Raw genomic sequence first — 26,706 nt, forward strand, 5'->3', positions numbered from 1 at the left:
ATGGTAGGCATGTAAGAACCCGGAAAGATGAGAAAGAATAAGCCAGGCATGTCTCTGGACGCAAAGTAAGATAAGAAATACATCATTAGAAAGATCAAGGACCCATCGTATGCATAGGACATGGAAGGGAATGGGCGGGTGGTAGGAAGAAGAATAATAATCATCGGGACGCCCAGGGAGCCCATGGGAGACGAGAAGAGAAAAGCAAATATCATGCAGGATGCGAGTAGAAAGTCATCATTAAATAATTGCACCATTCATGTTTTTCATCAGAGCATTGAGGGTTCGCGTCCAGCGCGGGCGATGGAAAGATACCCAGGTAAAGTTAGTCGAGCGCCAGTATTTAAAATCTGTAGAGCTATAGTCCCTGAAAGAACTGACATGCCTCAATGAGCTCCTCGTCATCACAGGCGAAATCCCATCCCACAATGCGCGGGTCGACACTGGCGCAAATGATCTTTCGCGCATCGAACTGGAGTTTGAATACTCTTGCAGTGGGGGTCGGAAGGAGTGGTTGTCTCCGTGCGTGGACATGGTGATGATGGTGGTGGGCGGGAGGAGGGTTGGGTGCCTGTCCGAGTGTACCAGCCGGAGGAGCTGGATTGGCGTTGGCATTGTTCTGGTTGGCAGGTGCAGCTTGAGCTGTGTTGTTCCCACCATTTTGTCCTGTCTGTGGAAGTGTCATCAATACCTGTGCTGCTTGCAGCTGTTGAGCCTGAGCCGCGACAGTAGTCCGTGCTACTTGGCTGAGGTTCCCACGAGCGGCGTTGGTAACGGCATCCGCTTGCCGCAGTTGGTGGGCCATTGTCCACCTGCCATCACGATCTTTGTGCCAGATCAAGATTGTCTCGTCATAGGACCCTGATACGATGCGGGCCCAGCTGCTACCTCCACCGCCAGGGGGGATCTTTGCTCCGAGAGCGGTGATGTCTCGAGGGTCTCGAGATCCTGCGGTGTTGACTCGATGGCCAGTGCGTCGTTGTTCCCGAGCACCCAGGTCAACAGACTCCCCGGCTGCTTGAGCGGCGAAAAACTCATTTTCCACTGCTTGCGCTTCTTCTCGCAGGGTTTCATCGGCTCCGGGGCGGTCACCAAAACCTGCTTGAAGGGTGCGAACAAGGTTACTGTGACCGCGCAGACACGCCACCTCTGCCCCAGAAACATGATCATAGATGCGGACTGTGTTGTCATTGCTGCCACTGATGATCCTTCGGCTGTCGAATTCAACACATGCGATACCTTTCTCGTGACCCATCAGAGTCTTCAGACAGGCACCATTGCGAATACTCCAGACCTTGATCATGCGATCACCAGACGCAGTCACAATCTCATCGCCGTGGATTTGCATCGCATTGACCGCAGCTCCGTGTCCTTCCACGGTCATAAGCAATGAATAAGGCTGCAAAGCTTTGATTTGTCCATTGGCAATGCCAGCCTCCAGCATGTTTGGTGTGATATCGGTGAGATCGATAATGTGCGAAGGGTAGGTTGGACCTCCGCCTCGGCAGATACGCGGGTAGTCCTTGTCATTCGGCAAGAGCTCCTTGCGGTTCCAAACCTTGACTGTCCGGTCCTTGGAGCAAGTGACCAGGAATCGACTATCGAACTTCAGGTTCAGGACCGAGTCTGCGTGTGCCTTGGTTATCTGGTGAATCTTTTCTCCAGTTGAGAATTTCCATACAATGACGGTCTTGTCGCTGCTACCAGAGATGATGACATCTTCCTCGGGGCTGGGATCGAATTGAAGACAAAGAACAGACTTTGCGTGGCCGATTAACGGGGCGTGCCATAAGCGCTTGGTATCCAGATTCCAGACACGGACTGTCTTGTCTCGGCTCCCACTGACCAGCCATCTTCCTTCAAATTGGATCGCATAGACACATTCTCGGTGTGCTTCTTCTGGGTGAGATGGATCGGGAAGCTGGAAATTGGTGTATCGCCCTTGATGCCAGTTCTTTTCGAGCCGTCTTCGTTGCTTGTACAGATGGGACCAGTTGACTTTGACGCTTCCATTGGGAGCACGTGTGATAAGGGACGATTGCAGAGGTGGATATAGCGATGGGGTAAATTGGAGAGAAGGGGTGGGCGGGGTGTGATTCGAACTGGCCAGCGAAGGAGCAGCTTGGTCGTCGTCGGTCATGTAGTGATCACCCTCATTGTCGGCCACTGCGGGTGAAAAATTGAGCCCAGCGACTCTTTGTTCTTCGGTGCTTCGTGAAGAGAGCCAGGTTGGGGGTACGCGCTTTTTGTGCTTAGGCTCCCCAATGTCTGGTTCGTTGTGTCGCAGGCGAGACTTTCGGGACTGGGGAGAGATGGGTTCGGACTGCTCCTGTTCGAAAGCACGAATCGCCCGCACATCCATGCGCCATCCTTCGTTGATGTAGAGAAATCGCCATAGTCCCGAGTCTAGAATCCGTTCACGCCACGCGCGGGACGAGAGCGAGCAGTTCAGGAGCGTTTGAGGGTCGAGGTAGGAGAAGATTTCCCATGTGAGTTCAGGAGGTAGTTTGACAACGGGGTCCATGTGAAGAATTGGATTGAGTCGTTCGACTACTGCGGCGATGCTTGAGGTACGTAGGGATCGGAGGAGGCTGTACGCGAGCTCTGTGAGGGGAGGACTTTGGTCAGCAAGAACAAAGTAACTGGGAAGGCGAAGGCGACAAGCTGGCAATGCGCGTTTCCCAGCTGTGGCAATAAGGGGACAGATATGTGAATAAAATGCAATTCTCACCAGCTCTGCCGGCCTCGCTCTGAGCAAGCACCCAGTTTGGGAGCATCATAACATTGTCCGCGCCCTGGTCCTTCTCTGCTTGGCTTCGAGTCTCATCGGAGTATCCTTCGTCGAGCTTGAAAGAGGGCGACAGAGAGGGCGCAGGGAAGTCGCCGACAGTAGTCTGCAATCGCAGGGTCGGGGATGTTCGAGCATCGGGCATAGAATCACCCTCCATTGATGCGGTTCCGAGGGTTTGCGCCGTGGTGATGGGTCAAACACCAGGAGCGGTGACTTTGCGCAAACCGATAGCAAGCCGTTCACAAATACCAGTATGATTTCAGGGAATGAGGGTTGTCCCCGAGAGGATGAATGTGAGAGGAAGGTTGAATGGGTTGGCCACTCTTTTGCATGTCACGTCACGCCCACGGGATCCACATAGAAGTTCTAGTTATAAGCACGCAAACTACTACCATATATTACCATTTATAACCTTAAGCTCACTAAATCAATATTGCAAAATTATGAAGGCACAGGAATGGGCAATGTTGCCCCTGGGTCACGTGTGTCGGGCATTATATAAAGATGCAGTCAAGAAGTATTAAGTCATAAGTTAAGGTAGATCTTCAGTATTGCAAAATTCATTGCGAGAAATGGGAAATGGGAAAGGTGATAACTATTTTACTATATTCTGCAGGTGGTAATATATACATATATACATCTCGCCCACAGAGGCGGGCTACTATGATCGCGAACCATCGACGCCAAAAAACAACCTATTTCAGGCAAAAATCATAGGGTGTAGTACATAGAATGTACAGTAGACTGCATATATGCCTGTCAGATCGAGAATACTCCATACAGTAAAGTACACTGCCAGCTGTCGAACTCCCCTCAATCTAACCTGCATAGCTAGGGCCTATGGCCATGGGCCTGGCCAAGCATCATGCCCCATAGTCTCAGTATAAGTCACTCGAAGATATACATCATACAGCAGACACAACTTACCCCCAGAATGTACAGCTGTCCAAGTGTCCAAATGTCTCTACTTTATACTCCAAGGTGTCAACTGCCCCTCTCCACATCCCACCGCCCGATGGAACACACGCTAAACCTCTTGGGGCAACTGAACAGACTCCTTCGGCTCACCCTCTCTCCTTTCTCCGTTTCTACCATCAGCAGAACCGCCGTTCATCTGTTGTGTTGGCTAGTGTCACTTTATTTCTTTGCCTCGATATCACTGTCCGGTCGAGCCCTTGTTTCTGATTTCCATATCCCCTTGGCGCCCCCTTTTTCCCTTGCCCGCCCCCCCGAGTCCTAGTGACTGACCTTCGAGGTGTTCCTCCGAACTTTCTTTCATCTTTGATCTGACTCGCTTGCCCGGCTGCAGCGAGACTTCAGCTCGAATCTTAAATCCCCATCGATTGGGGTTGGCTGCAGGTCGGAATATATCCCTCGAACCCCTCCTTTTCCGCCAGAGAGGGACGGTGCCCCCGAATTTGATATCCGAGTCGTCGGTTCATAACTATACACATATATACCTGGTGCTTGTTCGAAACTGCTTCGCCCAGTACACATTTCACGCGTTGACTGGAGAGCTAGTCGCCTTGGATTTCGAAACTGGACTGCGCCCACACCCACCCGGGGAATCCATGATCGTCATCTCCCATCTCCCGACGCTTGTCGCTCCCTCCGAACGCACCCTTCGCGGGTCTGCTGTGCAGATTCAAAATTGAGACTGGCTGGTCTAACTCATATATACTTCGCCCTCGAGGACATTCGATATGATCGATTCCGCAGCGATGAGCGGCGCGCCGGTCGCCGAGGATAACATCATCAATCGGCGGGGTGGTGAATCGATCTACCAGAGCTGTGTCAATTTAAGGAGGAGGCTCTCTGAGGTCCCTAATTTCGAGTCATACCTGCAAGAGATGGATGACGATGATCGCATCAGAGGGAACACTGATCCGGTATCATCATTGTGGAACTGCCTGCGGAATGGCTATCCACTGTTGAGTATCTACAATGCCTCTGGTCCCGATGAAAAGCTGGAAATCAACCCGGAGAAGGTGACCGAAGGCAAACGCCCCAAGGCCGCAACATTCAAGTTCCTACAGGCCTGCTTGCAGGACCTGGCGTTCCCCCAGCAAGATTGCTTCTTGATCACTGATCTCTATGGCGAGAGCACAACGGGTTTCATTAAAGTGATCAAGATGGTCAACCGCGTGGTGGACATCCTGGAGATGCAAGGTCAATTGAAGCAATCGGAAGCCACAGAGACCCCTACGGGTGCCAAGGCAACCGGTAAGCTTACCACACGAGAGCACATTCTGAAGGAGCTTTTGGAAACGGAGCGCGACTATGTTCATCACCTGCAAAATCTCCAGGCGCTTAAAAAGGAACTAGAGGAGACAGGTGCTTTGACAGGTGATGCGAGCCATCAGATTTTCCTCAACTTGAACAACTTGCTAGACTTTGCACAACGATTCCTCATTCGTATGGAGCAACACTACGCACTGCCCGAAGAAATGCAGAACTGGGGCCAGCTATTCTTTTCGCACGAAGAAGCATTCCGGCAGTATGAACCTTTTATTGCCAACCAGATGCGTTGTGACGATGCCTGTCTCAAGGATTGGGACAAGATCAGGAGTGCGCCACGCTCTGTTGATCTGCAACAAATGGTTGCGCAGCCGAAGACGCTCAACGGGTTCTTTGTTAAGCCCTTCCAGCGATTGACTCGCTACCCGCTTATGCTTTCGGTAAGTTGACTCATCGGATGCTCTTCTGAATTGAAGTACTAATGTGATTTCTTTCCAATTCAGGAACTACGCAAACAATTAGAAGACCCGCAACTTCAGGGCGATATCACCCACGCAATTGACACTATTCAGAATGTGCTGGACTTTGCGAACGAGGCGATCCATAAAGAACATCTGGCCGCAGCCGTCGTTGATCTCTCTGAGCGTGTGGATGACTGGAAGGCATTGAAGATGGACTCTTTCGGGGACCTTCTTCGATTTGGCACATTCCAAGTAGTCAAGGGAGACAGTGGCAAGGATAACGAAAGAGAGGTATGTTATCTTCTATTATCGTATAGCCGTTTGTGGAGTAACTTGCTAACATGACTCAGTATCATATTTATCTGTTTGAACGAATTCTTCTTTGCTGCAAAGACATCAACCCCAACAAGCAAAAGACCAAACTCATGATGCAAAAGGACAAGCCGTCTCTCAACGCGAAAGGAAAGGCTCGTCTTCAGTTGAAGGGACGAATCTACATGGCCAACGTCACGGATATCGTCTGCCTTCAGAAGCCCGGTCTCTACCGTATCCAGATCTTTTGGAAGGGTGACCCCGGTGTTGTTGACAATTTCATCATTCGTTATTCGAATGAAGACACAATGCGCAATTGGTACAAGGATATTGATACCCAGCGAGCAATTCAAGCCGAGCGACGGAATCTTCGGAACACCGGTACCTCGGACAGCGAGTTCACATACATGGAGGGTATGGCCCACATGCCCAACCCGTATCAACAAGAGTACGACACTGATGACGCCAACGGCAAAGACCCTTACTATTCTGAGTTCCCTATGAGCCGAAATGCATCTAGTACTAGTCTGAGGACCCGGTCCGCCACCGGTGGCAGCACCAACTCTGTCCCTCATCCAAATGGCCGATCCCGCTACACTGGATCGACAGATCCCACACTCTCGGTGCACACTCAGTTCTCCGGAAATGGAAATATGTCACCTGGCGATCGCGGAATGACTTCTTACTTCTCTCCTACGACGGAGACTCCATCTACAAGATCGAGTTCCCAGTCAGGATTCTCATTCGGACGCCAGAATACCAATTCCACAACACCATCCACTGTTTGGAATGAAGAGTCAAATAGATACACAGCGCCGGCCCTGTCTCGTGTAGCGTCGCGGGAAGGCTCAACCTCTGGGGGATACTTTCCGCCACAGCCTAATGGTCGAGGTGCCCAGCGCCCATCTTTGCCTCCGCTCTCGGGGCCCCAGTCTGCCAATGGCATGGCGCAGAGGATGCGTTCGGCTAGTAGTCCTGATATTCACCACCACAACAATGCACCTCCCGGGTCTCAACGGTATATGGGAGTGCACACGATGCAGACGGTCGACAATGTCCCGGTCCCTCCGATCCCTGCGCACATGGCCAACATGAAAGCGCCAGTCAACCGAAGCCAGAACAGTTCGCCCACCAACACTCAGCTCCCCATCCGTACCCAGCCACATCTCCACACCACGCACTTCAACGAACCAGAATATCACGAAGGACGCAACTCCGGGCAACTCTCCGATCATGCCACCTCGCCTCTGACCCAAGAGCCCGACGAAGGAGACTCATACATGCCGACCCAGCTCAAGGCCAAGGTCAACTTTGATGACAACTATGTGACCCTGGTGATTGCAACCAACATTCTTTTCCGTTCGCTGACGGACCGCGTGGATGCCAAACTGGCTCGTTTCACTGACCGATCGATCGGAAACAAAACCGTTCGATTGCGTTACCGCGATGAGGATGGAGATTTCGTCACCATTGATAGCGATGAGGCGGTTCAACTCGCATTCATGGAGTGGCGTGAACAACATCGAGACATGCTGGCCAAGGGCCTGGTAGGAGAGATTCAGCTCTACTGTCAGGTGGTCGACTAGTTGACTCTCTCGCGCCTTTCTCCCATTCGTCATGAAATAATACCCTATACTTTGCGAGGATCGTATTGATTCCTACCTTTAACAATTTGCATCGCCTGTGGCTCCCATACCTTTCCCATCTTCTAGGTTGACTTAAGACTGAGCAGCTGCTCTCGGGGAGATACTTCTTTCTATCCCCCCATTTGTGACTTCCGAGCTGGTTGTGGCATTCGGGTTGTCCCCATGAGCATCTGCATAATGATTTGATTTACGGCATGAAGGTCATAGCGAGGTGGAGGGACCTCCGGGAAGACCTGCATCGTTTGAATTTGCGCTCTTTATGTGAAAGTTAATTGTTCTCTTCACCTGCTCTCCATGTCCACGAACGTATGAAGCCCTTTACATGATGTATGCATATCGATTTGTACTTTCTGGCCTGCATTATCACGAATTCAATAAAAGACTTTCCGTATTTGACTACTCGATCGGGATGCCGTAGCCGGGTTGCCGAGACAGGGGGAACTTTAGCTACAGCTATAGCTAAATCTGTAACGAGAAAGCGGCAGTTGAAGCTTCAGGGGATGATCAACAAACAATAATAGACTACTTGGCCTGTTGCCCTGCGCTATTAATGTCTGAGACGCGTGGAGGGTTCTGGCATCCGAATGAGGGATTATTGGTGTAAACGTCGGTGATCCCGTCGAATCGTCGGTCAGGATTTTGGCAGTGATAATTTTTATAAAACGGGGGGTTCAGCCGTTGGGCACACACTTTTCCTCCCGCATATCTTCTTTTCTAGAAGAAATTAAGAAGAATATAGGATATCACCACCTGCATCTCATCTCTTATCACAAGCTGCCAAGAATGTCGTTCTCCGGCCGCCGCCTGAGCCTCCTGCGCCCCGCTGACAACCGCCGCTTCTCAGCAAGCAAGCAGCTGTCAACCAACGGTGCGTACATATCTCCCTGACGAAAAACAGCTTTCCATCTTCTGACAGCCACCAGAAATCCACTCTGAGACCCATCGCCAATTCCGCGCTGCGCACGAAGGTCACCGTCCCCACGCCGGCCTCGACGCCTCCCGTGCCTCGACCGGTGTCGTCTGGTGTACAGAGCGAGCCGCCGAGCATGGCTACGCCGAAGACCCCTCCGGCTGGGCCAACCTAGGCCAGGGAGCCCCCGAGGCTGACGACGAGATCGAAGGTAGCTTCCCGCGCCCGACGTCGATCCCCATCACCTCCGCTGCTCGGGAGTACGGTCCGACCGCTGGTATCAAGCCGTTGCGCGCGGCCGTTGCTCGTCTGTACAATGACCACTACCGCCAGGGCAAGGAGAGCCAGTACACCTGGGAGAATGTCTGCATTGTGCCCGGTGGTCGTGCGGGTTTGATCCGTATTGCTGCTATCTTGGGTAACTCGTATCTGTCGTTCCCTATTCCCGATTACTCTGCGTACTCGGAGATGTTGACGCTGTTCAAGAACGTGAGTTGAGCTTGGATTGCGAGCCGTTGACTGTTAGGTTGATAGCTTGTCAGGAGGTATCGTTGCTAACCTTTGGCAGATTGCTCCCATTCCCATTCCTCTCTCCCAAGAAGACCACTACCACATCCATCCCAACAAGATCGCCGAGGAAATCGCTCGTGGTACTCAAGTGCTGCTGACTTCCAACCCCCGTAACCCTACTGGCCACTTCGTGTCGCACGAGGAGCTGGTTGAAATTCAGGACCTCTGCCGTGACCGCGCAACTCTCATCTTGGACGAATTCTACGGCGGATACAACTACACAACAGACTGCGATGGCTCAACCATCAGTGGTGCCGCGAACGTTATTGACGTCGACAAGGATGGTGAGTTCCCATGGCCCCAGAGTTGTATGCTCATGTCCACTAACCACCGCAGACGTCCTCCTCATCGACGGTCTGACCAAGCGCTTCCGTCTCCCAGGCTGGCGTATCGCCTGGGTTGTCGGACCCAAGGAGTTCGTCGACGCACTCGGCTCCGCAGGCTCCTACCTGGACGGCGGAGCCAACGTGCCCTTCCAAGAAGCTGCCATTCCAATGTTGGAGCCGGACCTGGTGCGCGCAGAGATGAAGGCCCTGCAATCGCACTTCATCGAGAAGCGCGACTACGTCCTGAAGCGTCTGTATGATATCGGCTTCCGCGTCCAGGACGTGCCCCAGGCGACCTTCTACATCTGGCTGGACCTGACCTCCCTCGACCCTCCCCTGCCCCCTCAGGCCAATATCTCCGACGGACTGAACTTCTTCAACGCCCTGCTGACCGAGAAGGTCATTGTCGTGCCTGGTATCTTCTTCGATTTGAACCCAGCTAAGCGTCGTGATCTCTTCGACAGCCCATGTCACCACTTTGTGCGTTTGAGTTACGGTCCGAAGATGGATGTTCTCAAGATGGGTCTGGATGGCATTGAGCGGGTTATTAACCGTGCTCGTGAGGTTGCCCAGCCGAAGTGGGAGGATGAGGTTGCCGTTGCTGATGATTAGATGAGATTTATGAAGTGGATTCGGTCGGTTCTATTGGTTGATAGAACTGAACTGGACTTGGAAATGGCTCTTTCTAGCGCGTGACGCATATAGAATGTTGTCGCATTGGATTGTACATTGGATTGCTACATACCTGCACACTGTAGATATTGAAAGCCAGTTGACAACTATAACACGAACACTTTGCTATACTATAGTCCCTCTCGAGCATGAAGCCATAAAGCACCGGAGCATGAACTCTACTTGCCTGCCGTACCTGCATCAAACAAGGCAATGGCTTCTATGCTTGCCCCGTCAACCCCATCTACACAGCATAGTATACCCTTCCTCGCACGCATAACCTCAGATCCATACTCCGGCCATCGGCTCAAACATAGCCCGCCACCCACCCATACCTGTAGATGTACAAGGTACAGCCTATTCTTGGCAAATGGCCACATCCATCGGCGTTGTCCGACACACGCCACCCAAAATAGCCGAGCTACATGTACATACAATACACGAATCAACAGAATCAAGATACATTGGAATCTACAATTCCAAAAATCCTTGCCTGATGGAGTATATGTACATGTACATGTACAAATACAAGTACACAGGTACACAAGTGTTGGTACCGGCTCAAGCTCCAACGCGACCGATACACGAGTCGTACAGCCACAACAGATACAGACTGAACTGCGACACTAATAACAACCCACAACACCGACACCAACAGTCAACCAGGATCTCGGGTCCATGAATCAGGAATGATATTCAACTATATCTAAAGACCAGTATGCAAGAAATCCGCGTCTCGTCTAAAATTTCTTAAACGGGTTTAGCGCCATCCGGGGGAATAGCAGGGGGGAGGTGGGGGGGGGGGGACCGCATTTTTTCCTTTGGAGATCCAGTGATATGGATGGAGTGACATTTGCAGAGATTGTGATTGGCATTTGGGCGTGGTTTATGTTTATGAAGACTGGTACGGTTCCACTTTGAATGGATACTCACTTTCGGAGTACCTGTTGTAAAACGGGTGGTGTTGTGTACTGTGCCTGATACACTGTTACAGATCACACAGCGATCCGCTTAACTCTATAGGGAGGTCGACACACGTCAATTCCAGGAGTATTATTTTGGGATCCTTCGTTGGTGGCTCTTTGTTTCTACTACGTTACTGTAGAGTACAGTAGTTTCCAGTGCAGGCAAGTGGATGTCTGATTCAGATATGGAGCCTTTGACTGGGTCACCGTTGCAATATACTATACTACATTGTGGATTGGAGGTGGTCGTACCTGGAACTAAATGTGGTTCTGGTCCCAGACTAACTTCTTATTCTGGGTATTAGCCCGGGTCTGGATGTGCATCTGGATTCGGATCTGGATCTGGCTCGGGGTCTAGTGGATGGGGTTTATGATACACCAGCCTCGCTCTAATATACCGAAGAAAAGATTACCTCCAACAAAAAAGAAAGTCGATCTTGCCGTTCAACGATCTAGACCGGGGATGAGGGGAGTGGGGGCACAGAATACCAGAATGCCGGTATGGATGGATGGGGGAGGAATGGGGCGCTTTTGGACGGGATCTGATCTTCAGAGTTTGGGTGACACAGCGGATACAGTGTACGGCGGAGTATAGACCAGATGCGAAAGCAAGAAACCAAGCCAAGACAAGGGATAGTGGCAGCGGGTGGCAGTGACAGGGGCAAGAGAAAAGTGACAGTTGAAACCATGCCACATGTGGACCAGGGATCAAAGTTTGAAGACACTTTTCTCCCCACTCAACAGCCGAGCAACACGATGTGGTAATTTGCCTGGCTCGGCAGGATTGGACGTGACGGGCTGAGCCGCTACATTGGCGAGATGGGCGGTTGTACGCGGGCGTCGATCGCTCGTATTTAGTTGCCTTCTGGCAGATGGGCAGTTTCAACAACGGTCAAACACAGCGGATATTGGGCTGTCTCAAAATTAGGCATGGAAATAGATCTGGGCTTGGATCTGGGCCTGGAATGGGAAGCGCAATGGCCTCGAGGTGATCGGTGTGGACTCCATTCCACAAAGCTTGTTTCGCGCCGGTTCGGACTAACACCAAAGAAGGATATGGTCATATATTAGACGGGATGGGATCACTGGTGACTACAGTAAGGGCACTTTGTACTATACACACACTTCAGTGCCGTAGAATCGAGTAAAACAAAGGAATAAGTACTGTGACAGGAACTGGATGTTACAGTGTAAAAGAGTGTAAAGGCGTGTAAATACCGGGATCCAGTGGGTCCCCGGGAACGGTCCAGTAGCGTACTCCACAATTAGACACCGGTACGGGGTATTACCAGTACACGGAGCTCCCAAGGCCCAAGCTCCATCTAATTCAAAGCTTACAATTGGCGGCTTTTGGGGCTTTAGAGGTCCAAACTTTTGAGTTTATCTAATTTGACAGATCGTCAGATAAATAGCATCGGATTTTACTCCGCTACACTATGTGCATGTAATGTATTTCCCCTGTCGTGTGACTGTATACGAGCAGATCGCCAGTGTCTATCAGTTCAGAACTAGTACTAGTCCTATACTTCGTAGTACTTATATTGTTTTTTCGAAGTGCATACCCGTTTGGGAGGTTGTACCTGTACCTGTACCTACAAAACAGAACTACCAGAATTAAAAGTAAAAGATGGAGACATCGGGCTCCATCGCGGCAGGCAATAACATGGCTGTTCGTGTTCTCCACCTCGCGCCAACACCAGCGGCTATACAGCCCGGCGCCTAGGGACGGTTGGTTTGCAGGAAATAACAAATCGCGGCGAGCTTTATCTCCGAGATACGAAAGTGGCAGAGACAGTGTCGTCATTTTCTCAGCCAAGCTCCCTATTCCATCTTAGTCATTCTGATCTTGATACTTGCATAGTAGTCCATATCCATAGTTTGTAGTGAATGTCTCAACTACAATAGCTACACCGTGACCGAATTATATCAAAGCGCATTGAGTATACGATCCACTGGCGCTCAATACTGTAGTAAACTTGCAAGATTCCATCGCAATCACGATAATCACGATAGAAATTTGCACATCTCATCTCCATCTCAAACAGGGGCCATCCCTGACAGTTCACAAACCAAGATGCATGGACCAGCAAGGAAAACATCTCCCGACCATTCAGAACAGGAAAAGACCCAGCGGGTCTCGGTCCCGGGTCTCGGGTGTCTACTGCCCCCTTAGATCGCCGTTGGCATTATCCCCACAGAGAAGCTCGCTTGGAGAGCTGAATGTAATGTCGCAGGCCGAATACTAGCGGGTAATCAACCCAAAACGGAAACATGTAGCGCGTACGGAGTAGTTCGGTGCACGTTGGAGATAGCCGATAATCGATCAGCGATTATTCGTTCGGTTTTGTGTACTCTGTAAGCGATGTTAATCTAACTCCGTCCATATTACGGTACCCTGAGTTACAGCTGTACTCTCTTCTGGATGGTTGAAAATAACATGAACTTATATTTGGAAGTAATTGTGAATTGTACGCTATGTTTTCTGTTTCGTATTACATGTCCACGGTGTGTTGTCATTGGTTTGAAGTTTTCCTAGGTACGTAAGTGAAGGTGAACTACGCGACTAGACGGGGCTTGGCTTGGGGGCCAGAAATTCACGGTCTTTTTACCTCGGTTCAAGTGTTCACGGTCGGGTTTCGTGATTTGCTTGTTGATAATGCAATTGTTTGTTAGTATTTGTTACTCACTCGTACTTGGTTATCTCTAAGCGGGTTGTTCATTTCTCTATACAGCAGTACTGTAGGCTGCATGTATACTTGATCTCGGCACCCTTCCCAGAAGTGTAGGACCCAGGATCCATTCTAGTGATCTTCCTATCAGTCGGAACTACATTTGTCGGTGTCGGCTCAGTCAAACGGGGGCGGCCCCCGTCGCAGACGCCACTTTATGATTTGACAGAGCGATTGGGTAGGCATTTCCCTAAATAATTTCTCAGTAATTTCACCAAGCCCCTGTGAATAGTGGCAGAGCTGAGATCTATCAGATCGGAAAGTCCGACGGAGACAATATAGTTCACGAAGTAGAGTAGAGAGCAGAGGGTGTCAGGAAGTCAAGTCCGGAGTATGGAACTGGAACTGATCCGAGCATCGATCTTCCGTTTCACATGAGTGACTTGCATGCGGGGAGCCCCATCCTGTAAGGCGTAGACCAAGAGCAGAGGCGTGTGTGTCCACTTACGTAGGTACTCCAAGGCTGTGTGATCCCGTAGTGTTTTAGTGGCCGAGAATCACGCCGACAACCCGGCTCTTCCGAAGTCCCATCTTGTCTCTATCCTTGTGTGTGTTGAGCGATTTATTTTTGCTGGCATGCCCTCACTGAGAATCATCCCGGGAACATCGCGTCACCCCTGTACACACACTACAGATCGAAAACCTAGGTCTCGGCAGGCCAGCCGCAACTCCGACGAGTCCGCGTTGATTCGCAGTTCCATCAATCCCGTACATGCAAATGCAGAAAGCTAAAGACAATAAAATACAAAAAGCGAAGATCAATCTGTATCCCGGCGGAAATGTTGTCCGATTCGCCTTAGACAGTGTTTCATGGCTACAGTAGTGAACATGGCTGAAAAAAACCGGTTCTGAGGTGCAGCTTTAGAGGAAATTGCCCCCCTTTGGTTTTCGATTTCATTTCCAATTCCAATTCCAATTCCAATTTCAATTCCAATTCCATTCATTTCTATTTCAAGGTCATATTTCATTTCTACGATACAATACTACGGACAAATATAGCAAATTAATCTATTCTCACTATCTCTTCTACTAATGACCAAACACCCGAACCCGTATACAAACCAAACTAAACCTACACACCATTAATGGCGTATCTCACAAAGTACCGGCTTATCTTATATTATTTCCCTTTGCCATGAGCTACTGTACTGACCTTAACGGAGTACGGAGAGTCGCACGCGCGATTAGTGCGATTCGCGACTAGTGGCGATGTGTTTGACCTGAGTGCAACATCCTGCTAGGGTAAATACAGTGATCAGCGGGTGTGCAATAGAGAAACTAGTATATTAGGGTGTCTAGTGTCTTAACCAAGAAAATTCACCTGGTGATCAGTGATCAGTAACCGGGATTAGGGATTGATTATTATTAGTCGACCGGGATAAACTCTGCGAGACAGGGCACATCATGTATGTCTCTGAGAGGGATCAAGGAAATTGAAATTGAGATTACTGTTGCATCAGCAAACCGGGATGGCGAAGCGAATGCGAGAGAATCCTAGACAATTGACAGTGAATGTGAATGTGACTGCAACTGGGACCTGGGTATGCGACGGCGATGGTGGACCATCCAACCAAAAGCGATGTTTGCCTGATGATCCCTGGAAGAAGAAGAAGAAGACGACGAAAAAGAAAGAAAAAAAAAAGAAAAAAGATAAGTGATCCTCTCTATAGTACAGAGTATACATGACAGTTCTCTCTCCTCCGTCAATTAAATCAAATCAAGTCTCGCCCCCAAAATTGCCCCTTTAATACTGTGCCAACCAAACAGAGCTCATTGGACAAATATGAAGATTGTTCGTTACAGCAACGCCATCCAGAATAAAAACAATAAAATGCAGAGGTATCAGGTACACATGCAAGCCGTAAAGCCAGGGTAATCGCCGAGCAGGTCTAGAAGCGGAAGCGAAAACGAGCAAATGAGAAAGTCGCTCTTTTTTAGCGAGACAGGGTTGCACTCCTCTGGGATTTCTTGGCCCTTGGTTTTCTCGGAGGCTTCTAGAGGGAATGGGGCCACCGTAGGGAGGCGAAAGAAAACCCAAACAAATTAGAATGGAATAGAATAATAATAACTAACTCCTGTCTAGATGCTCAAGCCAGAGGCTAGAAGCCTGGAAGACTTGTAAGACTAAAAAAGCCCTGAGTGGGAAATGGTAAGCCACGAGTCATGCATGCTTTGCATTATTGCTGGAATGTGGTTATTTTTCACCGTGGCCATCCGCTTTACGCAGCTAAGATTGTTTTGCATGGAATAGTGGGGGGGGGGGGGCTTGTTTGGGGGGATACTACGTTAAATCTAGTGTCTGTCTAGTGGTCTGCCCAAGTGGATATGGATAACGCGGGATTATGCTTGCTAATCATAGAGGATGGGCTGTAGGGATTGTAAAAGTAGAAACTCGAGGATTGTCCCGGGGCTAGCCAATAAGAAGCACCGACACATCGCAGTAATATTCCTGGGAAATACCTACTAGTGCAAGACAATCCAAATATGGGCTTGGGTATTCGTATCATCATGGGCAATATCGGGATAGATTTGCGGAATAGAAATTTGAGTAATATGCGGGAAAAATCATAAATCTTTCGGTGAAAATAGACGACCAATCCAGAGGGAATAATAACAGATAGCGGGAAAAAGATTAAACACATCCCATGTCAGGTATCAAGGCAGAATATCAACGCCGTTTCCTCCCTTTTAAAACAATGTATGGAAAAGATCAAGATCAAGTAGGCCGTAAGGGAGAATCCATCCAGCGCCCTGAAGTATAGAAGAAATATAGAGAGAGAGTGAGCGCGCGATCCAATACAGAATAGATGCGAATGTCCGATTCCAAGGAACAACAATATCAAAAACAAATAAGAGGTCGTGACGGGCATAAAACACGCATTTCGCATATCAGTCTATGCAAAGTCTCCTCTTAGCCTACTCCCAGAAAACCCCAGTCAGTCCCCTCAGGTTGATTCAAGAGCCGGGGGCCTGGGGGTTTATACGCATAGTTTGGATGGTACGAAACCATCATTGGCTGTTCCTGCGGCATTTGATGGCCCGGATAGGGTTGTTGTTGGTACTCCGCCGGGATGTAGTTCGTCCGTGGGTTGGGGTCATAGCGCTGTTGGTGTTGCTGCTGCTGCTGTTGTTGTTGTTGTTGTTGTTGTTGCTGCTGTTGCTGGAGTATTTGCTGCATATATTGTTGCTGTTGCTGGTGATGGTGGTGGTGCTGCTGGTGCGGGTGATGCTGTTGGTGTTGTATGCTCATCGGCGAGCTAACGGGGATATTCTGAGCCACGATCGGAGGAGCAGCTTCGTGGACTGGCACCGTGCCCATGGGAACGCTCTGCGGCGAATAGAACTCGTGGCTGGAAGTTGCCGATTGTGCGTAATATGGTTGCTGAGCGAGCATGTATTGATCGTTTGGGATTGTCGCGGGCACGGACACCGGCGTTTGGTGGTGGTAGGAGTTCTCCGAAGTCGCATCCTCCGACGATGGCCGAGTCATGGCGCCTGGAGGGTGAGACCGATGTTGGTGCTTTGTGAGAGTGGTTTTGCGACAAAAGCTACTTCAGTCAGACGATTTGTCTTTCACCACTTCCGGGTTACTTACCTCCGTTCGCAGGCTGGCTCTTGGCAAATATACGGCCGCTTGCCCGTGTGGATTCGGCGATGGCGGGCCAGACTCGATGACTGCAAATAGTATCAGTAAATGCGCAGATCCACCTTGTGCCAAGTCCCTTACGTCTGAGAATGCTTTCTGGCAGCCTTCATGGTCACAAACGTGGGGCTTTTCGCCTGTGTGAGTCCTCGAGTGTACGGTCAAGGCACTGCGCTGAATGAAACTCTTATTGCAATCTGCTACAGTGCATTGATAAGGACGTTCATTGGTATGGATGCGATAATGTCGACAGAGATCCGACTTGCGATTGAAGGACTGCCTAAGATTAGGAGGGGAAGGTCAAACAAATAAGCAGTACTCACCTTGTTACAGTCACCCCATGTGCAGTTAAAATCGCGGCCGCTACCAGGAGCCATGATGGGAGAAGAGTGAGAGAGATGGGGGGGGGGAGGAAAGAAAAGAGAATCCTGGTCAGGCAGGATGGATAGCCGGGATGTGTCGAGCCCGCATAATATAGGAATATACGAGAGGGGGAGCCTCAATCTGGAGAGACTGAGAAGGGGAAAAACGGCGCGGATAATACCGTATATAAGAAGTACAGGGTACCAAGTAAAATAGGAAAATAGTAATAAAGTCAGTAAAGTAAAAGTAATAAAACCTGAAAATAAAAAGGAAATTAAGAGGGGTAATTTATTTTTAGTGGTAAACCCCCACATTACAGTACCATACGAGCCCCTTTGGATATTTTGACTTGACCACTCACATCGGGCTTTTCTAGTTCGGTGAGAGAATCAGTCTATACCTGACTAGGACATGATATCATATCTCTCTATATGTGTATATGATCTGGTAGTTTCCCACTCAAACTATAAGTATAGGTAGAACCGAGGGAACATAAACCAGCAGAAAAATCAATAAAAAGAACATGAAAGTAAAGAAGCCAACACCCCAAAGAGCGGAATCACTGCAAGGGATGTATGACGCGGCATCACTCTGCAGCTATGGAGTAGACTCGGAGTAATGAAGCCGGCACAAGATCAGGTACCCCAGCTTCCCATTTCACGGGTACGGCTTGCTCGTCCACCCCGAACCCGTCCAAGGCTCCGGGTACCCCATCTGCCATAAGGTTGGGGCTGTTCCCGTCTCTCCACAGTCTATACAAATGCCGCGGAGATGAGATGTTGTACATTACAGATCTACAGGGTGCACACATCGCCATGGACAGCTCGACTGTACATTTCTCCAAATCCTTGGTGCTATTCTGTTCCATCAGCGCGATAGACTTTCAACTCGATTATACTCTCGGCCATTTCATTCGTTGATCATGCACACTACACTAGAGTGCCACATCCCTGGGTTGTGAGAACAAGGGGCTTCGCTTCTTCTTCTTCTTCTTCTTTTTCTTCTTCACCGTATAACGTCCAGCAATCAGATTTGCTTTTTCTTACCAAAGACGTAGGTGGCATCACTAGGTTGCGTTACGTCCAAGTCCATCCTGCCGCCACATTTAAAGTCTGTTTGGAAGGTCAGGCAGAAGCAAAATGCACGGTACTTTTCTTTGCCTTTTCTAGTTTTCTCATACTACAGTGTACAGAGGTACACACTGTGGCAAATCCTATGCTTGATAATCGGAATCATGGAACATCTCATTCACGAGGGTTCGGATAGCCTCGGTTAGCCCGGGCGAACTAGTTGGCTATACGGAGATACCGGCTTTGATCTGCAACCATGCGGTGAGAACCCGAGGTACGCTACTATAGAAACGGTTTATCGTCATGGGCTGAATAGCACAAGCAAATCAGGTATATCCCACAGTAGCAAATATTCATAAATAAGTAGCGCCCTTTGGTCTCTCCTGAATGTGGCGATCCACTAGAATAATCTTAAACAGCGATCGTCTGATCCCACAACCTTATTAGCCCGTCGATGTCGAGTATACGCCACGAGGAATGCAGAAAGAGGGAGGTGGATAATCTACGCAATAGGACTGGCCTAAGGCTCCGTTGCCTTTTTCGTGATCGACAACGCTGTCTACTTCGACAACTTTCCCGAGTGGCCTGCCTATTCGACCCTCATTGCCACAGCTGGGAGTGGCGATCGCTGTTTCAAGATCCAATAGACCTCCCCGGACGATCCAAAACTCGACTCGATGATGGACCCTCTGTACGAGGTGAAAGTGAAAAGCATGTGCATTTGTTTCGAGGACCACACAAAACCCTCTACTCAAACGATGGATGCCCGCCCACATCAGCCATTTAGCTCATCGGACATATCCCGGAAGAAGGAAAAAAAGAAAAGTAGTGAAAATAAATAGATAAATAAAAATTCGAGTATTCCGTAATAAACTCATTTCAAGGCCAGCTATTGTCCAATCTAGCTTGCACAGCCCATCGGCCATCTTCGGCCCCCTTTCTAGCCTTTCGAAATCGGGGTCCAGAATCTCGCAGACGCGTGATGGACAAACCTTGGAAGTGAATCCCGTCAAGTAGAGGTGTGAGATTGCAGTCCGCTGATCCACTCCTTAGGCGAGAGGTAGAGAGAGATAAAATGCAGCTCTAATCGGGGACTGCTCACTAGATTGCACGCTAGATGAAACGGTACTCTCTCCGCAGAGCTATCCTTGTCGATCGCCTCGGTATATGACCTAGCTCGGTTAAACGGAACTACTGATACTGATACTGATACTGATACTGATACCTTGCATATTCATGTATGTGCATGTAGATAGGGAAAAAGCCATTGCATGGAATAAGTGGATGTGTTGTGGATGTAGCTGCCGAGCTTGACGCGGATGCATGAGAAAACTGGTGTGCAGGTTTGGTTGAATAGAGAATATGTTACCTATACATGTGTGGCTTTGTAACTTATGTGTACTATACAATGCTGTAGACATCGACCCAAGGAGCTGGATAAATGTCCTATTTATTTAGACCTTTCATTTACCGCGGAGAAGATGTCCGGACAAGGATCTGGGGCCAACTGTCCGATCAGTAGAGAGCTCTCGTTTACGTGGCGAGACTGTGTAAACACTAAGGCTTTCCAAGTGAACCTGCAGGACAATAGAGTTCCTAGAGGAAGCTCTCTCCCTCTCTCTACCCCGCATTTTGGGCTGACTTGGCGAGTGATTCAGATTGGAAGTATCAAGTACAATGTATACTATACAATGATAAAGGCTGGACACATATGTCATGCTATTGTTTCTTAAGGTTGTTATCCGGCATTCCCATGTCCTTCATGTGAAGCAACAATGGGAGACATTTTCTAGCCATACATAACCCCAGGATCGCTAACTTGCATGTACTGTCTACCCACATGTTCCGAAAAGCCACACCAAATTAATCTCCGACGCGCGCATGGCGACGGCACTAATGTGAGCTCCGGATGACTATCGCCCAGGGTGACCAGTGACAAGTGACGAGTGACGAGTGGCAAGTGACCAAGCTGACTGGGTTTCTGTCGATTGTGTGAATATTTGCGTCTCCTTCTTCATTAAGGAGAAGCAGTAGAATGCCAATCACGCTCTCCTTGACTGGCTAGCCGAAGAACATGTTCTAAGTTCACATAGAATAAGCGAAGACGATCTATTGTCTATCTCTGCCCTGTGCAATCGTCACGGAAATGAAATTCATCGCATTTACTCGTCGGTTAGGCGTCTCTCGAAGTGTCGGTCAGCAATACTTCCTCCTATCAGTAGACAGAAGACACGACAGGGTCTTGGGGCTGAGGTCAAACAAGCCACCGTTTCTCGCCCCTTGCAGGCATTGGCTCTCCATTCATATTTTAGTTCAGATAGAGTAAGAAAAGAGGTAAGAAAGAGAAAGAGATGCAAACCTACCCCCTATCAAAACCAAAACCAAAGCCAGTCATTTCCTGGTACGCCTCCTTGCTGCATACTAGTCAAATCAACATTATCTCCATATCTGACACCAACAGCACAGCACAAAAAAAAAAAAAAAAAAAAAAAAAAAAAAACAGGGATATCATCCCGTCAACCCAAATCCCGCAAGCAGACACTAAACACCAACTGCCAAATGCATACCCAAATCCGCGTCACTCGCTCTACACTTCCCTTCCTTGGCGAAGCCCTAGAATAGTTCTCTATCCTGAGCAATCACCGTCTCACGTTACTCCACACCAAGCCCAGTGGATCCCAAACCCTCAAGGGCCGATGGCTGATGGCTGATGGCTGATGGCGGCTGATGGGCTTGGCTTTTCGTTCCCCCTTTCCATCATCTGACCCCCCCTCTTACTACCTGACTAATCGACGTGCAATATGACGTTTTAACCTGCTGCTGGGTCTAAAAATGGTGATGGCTTCATCGTTATCCACGCAGGGCCGGCTCGGCAGTCGGGTACGCATGCACGCCAACGACTAACGTGGCGATAGCACGGCCCAGTATCGTCTCCTTGCGTTTGGATGTGTATTTCCTTGTTTCGTTTGTTTTGTGGGGTGCATGGAAGGGGTAGAGGGGTATGGTATGGGTATGGTTATCGGGATCGGTGTGGGTGTGGGTATGGGTTTATGCCTAGGTGGGCATGTCATGGTCTGATCTTATGTGGGATGGTTTTGTACTAAAGTCGGTAAAGTCCGAGATGTGCTCATTACGGTCTCAAGGCGGGTTGTAGGTCTGACTATGGCATAGCTAGGCATAGCTGGGCATAAGCGGGTTTGTGGCTTGGCTGGAATTTGGATAAGTGCGTTTCTACTGCTGGGTCTCATATAGACTCGATTCAGGGAATGCCAGGTTTGTCTGATACAAATTGTCTTCTGACTCTGGCTTTGATCTTGGGTAAAAGACCCGAATGGAGAGGATGCGGTGTTGGGATACATATGAATGCATAGATCATAGCGCAACATGGAAGTTATACCCGATGTATATATCAAGACATACACGATATGTACATCAACATCAACAAACCCATATCTTCGAGAATGAGAATGAACTTGAACAACTTTACCAGCTCGTCACACCACGCTCTCGGTCAAAACCAGCCCGCAACTGTGAATCAGGCTTGAGCAACTTACCCTGGAGAACAGTATACTTGACAATGTTCTCACACTCTTCAGGCCGCACACGCGCAAGCCAGATACCCTGCGCAGCACCCTCGTCCTCACGATCCACACCCTCAACTGGCTCACGCTTGTACCAATCAAAGTCCCGGCGACGGTACACAATCACATTGGCAGAGTATTTGTGTCCACCAACATGACTAATAAAGTAGATACCCACACCGCCGGGTCTTTGGTCGTCCATATCACGGTATAACCCGAGCGGCCGCAGGTGACGCTCGAATTCCTTTCTGAGGAGTGGTGCGGATTGGCCGCAGCGGGCGTCGCGCGTGCGCTGTGAGCAGAGGAGGACTACTGCTGCGTGTGGGCATGGGTGGGAGCGGAGAGATGTGATGGATGTCGTAGATGGGTGTGGCAGTTTAGTTTGTTCGGCCGAGCTGTCGGGTGAGGCTGGAGGCGAGGGTACCAGTGGTGCTTCGCCTAGTGGTGTTGTGGTAGTCAAGGATTTGTTGACGAAGTTCTCAATCAGGTCTGGAACCAGTTGCGGCGTGACATGCTCTACAACGGTGAAGCTGGGCAGGAGGAGGACGTTTGTTGGTTGTTTCCCTTTTTCTTCGAAGTGGTATTCGTCTGGAACGGGCATGTTCGATGCTGATAGCTTGAGCCTCTGTTTCATCACTGTTAGCTGGTGTTTTGCAATACGGTTTATGCGCTCTGGCTCTAGGCTCTGGCAAGCAAGAGCCTCAGCTGCCTGGCTGTTTCTCATACCCCATTGCTTGGTTCCAGCCCTCCCTTCTCAATTGCTTCCATGACACTTCCCTCCTCGTCTGCCACATCTCTGACCCAATCTGATTTGCCGGTTGCGACGAGCAAGTGCGTTGCCCACCCATTGACCTGCCCGTATAGTTCGTCTTGGTGATCAATGTCGAATTTGGCGGGGTATTTGACCGTGCATGTAGCACAATCGTGCAAGCAGTCGTCTCCGTCTACAGCTGGATCGACAGTTGCAAACAACTTGTCGCTGGATGCGACTTTCTGGAATCCCTCTGCGGCGAGGGCATTGTCGCCCACCGCGTCGGTCGTGGCATCGGTCTTGGAGGAGGCGAGGGAGGCGTTCGAGGAGTTGAAAAGGGAGGATGTCCCTCGACGGAAGAGATGCATTTTTACAGACCACAGAGCGAAAGAGCACAAATTACGGAATGAGAAGGAAGTGTCTGCAATGACGCGTATGGCACTGTGATCTTATCAATCATTTTGCAGCTTTTGCCAAGCATCGGAATGTTTTCCGTCTGACTAAGCCCCCACATTTTCCGGTCAAATGCCGTCCACTTGCCGGTTCTATGAACTAATATACAGGTCGTGCATGGGATGTCGTCAATGCCTACGTCCAGCGTAGTCAATGGTGTATGGTAGATCTGTAAGGTCTCGTGGTTGTGACAGGCGAATGACACTACCCGCCGAGCTGCCAGACTGGCACGATTGAGCGCGTCGGAGGGACCTTGTAGAAGGCGTGCGGAAACGACCTTGTCCCATGTAGGAGCCGCTTTCAATTGACATACCCGAGTGAGGGCTTTGCATTGCGGGTGCAGTGTCATACCCAGACTGGGTTTCCCAAGTGGACGCATTGGATGGGCGGAGGCTGTTATTGCGCATTAGTCTCGAAGACCGCGCGTACGCAGAATTGTCGACAGTATCCGTCTCGCCCTCTTCGTCTGAAGGCCCGATGATAGATTCAGAATAAGCTTGTCGGAAGCTTGCACTGTCATAAATTTCGTCTAGGATCGGCGCTGCAAGAGTCGTCATTCCTCTCAGAATCTCAGCAAAGAGATGCATGAGATCACGAAACTCAGCCTCATGTAGGTCCCGTGATGAGAATCGTGCATGTTCGTAAAGCGCGAGAAATTCAGCCCCTAATTCGGGAGGGTAGATTACTCCCAGGGATGTGAGGTGCCGAATGTACTCCCTCAGCCCCATAGAGGCGGGGCGCTGCAACACCTCCACAACCCGCGTATCTGGCAGAGAATGCGTCGTAAGATCGCCCGACGGGCCAAAGGGGTCTTGGGGAGGCGATAACGAGTCGGCCGGAGCAAGGGACACAGCTTTAGCTTCAATCAAGCTAGGTAATTCCTGAATGACCGTGCGATATGGCAAATCGGGCAGATCTGGCGAGGCCGGCGAAGACCAGCCGGGGTGCTCGACATGGCCCCACGGGGGCCGTTCGGAGTCAATCAGAAGCTCTTGGTGGTTTTGGAAGTTGTCCTCGTCGGCTGCAATATCGCGTGGACGCGCCTGGTATGCGATCACCGCGCTACGGGCGAGACCTTCTTTGACCAGTCGTCTGACGCTCCGGTTCACATCTTCCTTCTCCACGGGAATCCAGGCTTTCGGGATGCCGGTGAGTGTGTTGCGATTTGTGTAAATGCGCGTCGAATAAATGAGAACTGCGAAAAGAAAAGTAATTACGTATGCGCCGGTGATGAAGAAAATGTTGGTGAGTCGGTCTGTTTCGTAGCATTGGTAGATGGCGTCGGCCGGGGTGAGGAGGATAAGGCAGAAGAGGATGAGGGCGAAAAAGAAGAATCCGGTCGTATTGAGAAACCGCTCGAGTCTGACTGCCATGACCGCGTGCCGAATGCACGGCAGGTGACACTTAGCAGAGCTCAGCCATGCGAAGAAATGAAGGAGAGAATGACGAAGCACAACAGTTCGGTACTCCGTAGTTGCGATAAGGATAAGATCACGTGCAATATATTGTTGTACACACCCCTGGTGTTTCCCGACTGAACTCACCTTTTGTTAGTCGATGGTACTAGGTAAACTTTGAGACCAACTTCCTCTCGCATATCGCATTTACTAGCAACTCACACGCTAGCTTTGTGCCGCTGAATTTTCTTCAATTGAAGATTTGTTGCACGACCCCTGTCGCCGCGATAAAAAAAAAGTGCCAACACTAAAAACACATCAAATCATGGAAAAGGAGACTTCTAGCGAGACAGCAGATATGCTGTATATTCTGGTAACAGGAGCAAACAGGTAATACTCGATTGAACCTTTACCACAAAGATCAAGCCCTAACATCCCTCAGTGGCCTCGGATTCTCAATATGCTGCCGCCTCGCCGATGAATTCCTCGCCTCGCACCCAAAATCCCAATGCCTCACAATAATATTCACAACCCGAAGTGCGCGCAAAGCAGAAGACACCCGACGCAGACTGGAAGCCCACCTCCATTCAAATGCGCCCTCTGCCTCCGCCGCAGCACGCGTACACTTCAGAAACGAAAGCGTCGACCTCGGCAACCTCCTCTCGGTGCGCGAACTATCCCGCAAACTAATCCGCACCCTCCCAAGACTCGACACTATCATCCTCAATGCCGGCCTAGGCGGGTGGTCGGGAATCGACTGGCCCGCCGCAATCTGGGGTGTGTGCACCGACCTAGTCCACCAAGTAACATGGCCGTCGTACAAACTCGCACCCATCGGCGTACTCACCGACAAGCAAACAAAGATCCCCGATGAACCGCCCCTCGGATCTGTATTCTGTGCAAACGTCTTTGGTCATTACATGCTGGCGCACAATGTGACACCGCTGCTGAAGCGCGCGCGCATTCACGGGCCCGGGCGTGTTGTCTGGTGCTCTAGTAATGAGGCTACGACGAAGATGTTCAATGTGGATGATATCCAGGCCTTGAAGTCGTCTACCCCGTACGAGTCTTCCAAGGCTCTTACTGATATCCTGGCTTTGACCTCTGATCTGGAGAGTACGGCCCCGTGGGCTGTCGATAGCTTCTTGCAGTCTGAGACGGAGGCTGAGACGCATGCTATTCATACCGATCCGCCTACTGCATTGCCGCGCTCTTATCTTTCTCATCCTGGAATCTGTGCTACGGCTATTATCCCTCTTGCGCTTCCGCTTGTCTATTGCATGGTTATTGCTTTCTGGCTTGCGCGTATGCTCGGCTCGCCGTGGCATAACCTGTCGACTTATCTTGGTGCTTGTGCGCCTGTTTTCCTAGCTCTGCGGACGCAGGATGAAGTTGAGGCTGCTGAGGCGCCGTATCGCCTGTTTGATGGTGGCCATGTGAAATGGGGCTCGTCTTGCACGCGGTCTGGTGTTGATAGTATTGCTTCTACTGAGCTTGATGGATGGGGGCATGGAGGTGTTGTTGGAACTTTTGTTACTGAGGGTGATCGGGTCCGACGTCGTAAGCGTGGCGCCGTGGACTTGACTAGGGAGCAGAAGGTTGAGTTTGAGGGACTCGGGCGCCAGTGTTGGAAGAAGATGGAGGAACTGCGCATTCAATGGGATGAGATCCTTGATCGGGCTGAGGCTAGCTCATAGGTGACTTGACTAGCCAGGCATAACATGGTGTTGGCAGAGGAAGGACTGTCGTCTGCAGAATGGTAGATGACATACTACATTAATATCTGCATGTAATAAACTAGTGTACACATAATACAACGGGTAATCTA

General features: G+C 50.0%; 7 protein-coding genes across 7 annotated transcripts; 3 read left to right on the top strand and 4 right to left on the bottom strand.

Moving 5' to 3' along the window:
- Positions 1–358: 358 nt before the first annotated feature.
- Positions 359–2,948, bottom strand: N7508_007800 (F-box and WD domain protein; the record flags this gene model as incomplete). The annotated part of the gene is made up of 2 exons (XM_058465864.1): positions 359–2,664; positions 2,732–2,948. 2 exons carry the CDS (start codon positions 2,946–2,948, stop codon positions 359–361), a joined length of 2,523 nt encoding a protein of 840 aa, XP_058317192.1.
- A 1,546-nt stretch (positions 2,949–4,494) lies between these two features.
- N7508_007801 (Rho family guanine nucleotide exchange factor CDC24) lies at positions 4,495–7,388 on the top strand (the record flags this gene model as incomplete). The annotated part of the gene is made up of 3 exons (XM_058465865.1): positions 4,495–5,469; positions 5,533–5,781; positions 5,841–7,388. 3 exons carry the CDS (start codon positions 4,495–4,497, stop codon positions 7,386–7,388), a joined length of 2,772 nt encoding a protein of 923 aa, XP_058317193.1.
- Positions 7,389–8,231: 843 nt separating this feature from the next.
- N7508_007802 (pyridoxal phosphate-dependent aminotransferase) lies at positions 8,232–9,866 on the top strand (the record flags this gene model as incomplete). Its single annotated transcript, XM_058465866.1, has 4 exons — positions 8,232–8,316; positions 8,372–8,847; positions 8,927–9,212; positions 9,265–9,866. 4 exons carry the CDS (start codon positions 8,232–8,234, stop codon positions 9,864–9,866), a joined length of 1,449 nt encoding a protein of 482 aa, XP_058317194.1.
- A 6,665-nt stretch (positions 9,867–16,531) lies between these two features.
- N7508_007803 (putative C2H2 finger domain protein) lies at positions 16,532–17,640 on the bottom strand (the record flags this gene model as incomplete). The annotated part of the gene is made up of 4 exons (XM_058465867.1): positions 16,532–17,168; positions 17,216–17,295; positions 17,348–17,539; positions 17,587–17,640. The coding sequence occupies 4 exons, from the start codon at positions 17,638–17,640 to the stop codon at positions 16,532–16,534; spliced, it is 963 nt and encodes a 320-aa protein (XP_058317195.1).
- A 4,539-nt stretch (positions 17,641–22,179) lies between these two features.
- On the bottom strand, positions 22,180–23,396 carry N7508_007804 (sucrase/ferredoxin-like domain-containing protein; the record flags this gene model as incomplete). Its single annotated transcript, XM_058465868.1, has 2 exons — positions 22,180–22,902; positions 23,004–23,396. 2 exons carry the CDS (start codon positions 23,394–23,396, stop codon positions 22,180–22,182), a joined length of 1,116 nt encoding a protein of 371 aa, XP_058317196.1.
- Positions 23,397–23,609: 213 nt separating this feature from the next.
- On the bottom strand, positions 23,610–24,854 carry N7508_007805 (uncharacterized protein; the record flags this gene model as incomplete). The annotated part of the gene is made up of 1 exon (XM_058465869.1): positions 23,610–24,854. One exon carries the CDS (start codon positions 24,852–24,854, stop codon positions 23,610–23,612), a length of 1,245 nt encoding a protein of 414 aa, XP_058317197.1.
- A 349-nt stretch (positions 24,855–25,203) lies between these two features.
- Positions 25,204–26,575, top strand: N7508_007806 (3-keto-steroid reductase; the record flags this gene model as incomplete). Its single annotated transcript, XM_058465870.1, has 2 exons — positions 25,204–25,268; positions 25,321–26,575. 2 exons carry the CDS (start codon positions 25,204–25,206, stop codon positions 26,573–26,575), a joined length of 1,320 nt encoding a protein of 439 aa, XP_058317198.1.
- Positions 26,576–26,706: the final 131 nt, after the last annotated feature.

This window comes from Penicillium antarcticum (genome assembly GCF_028974205.1).
Source record: "Penicillium antarcticum strain IBT 31339 chromosome Unknown utg000008l_segment0_segment0, whole genome shotgun sequence".
Lineage (NCBI taxonomy): Eukaryota > Fungi > Ascomycota > Eurotiomycetes > Eurotiales > Aspergillaceae > Penicillium > Penicillium antarcticum.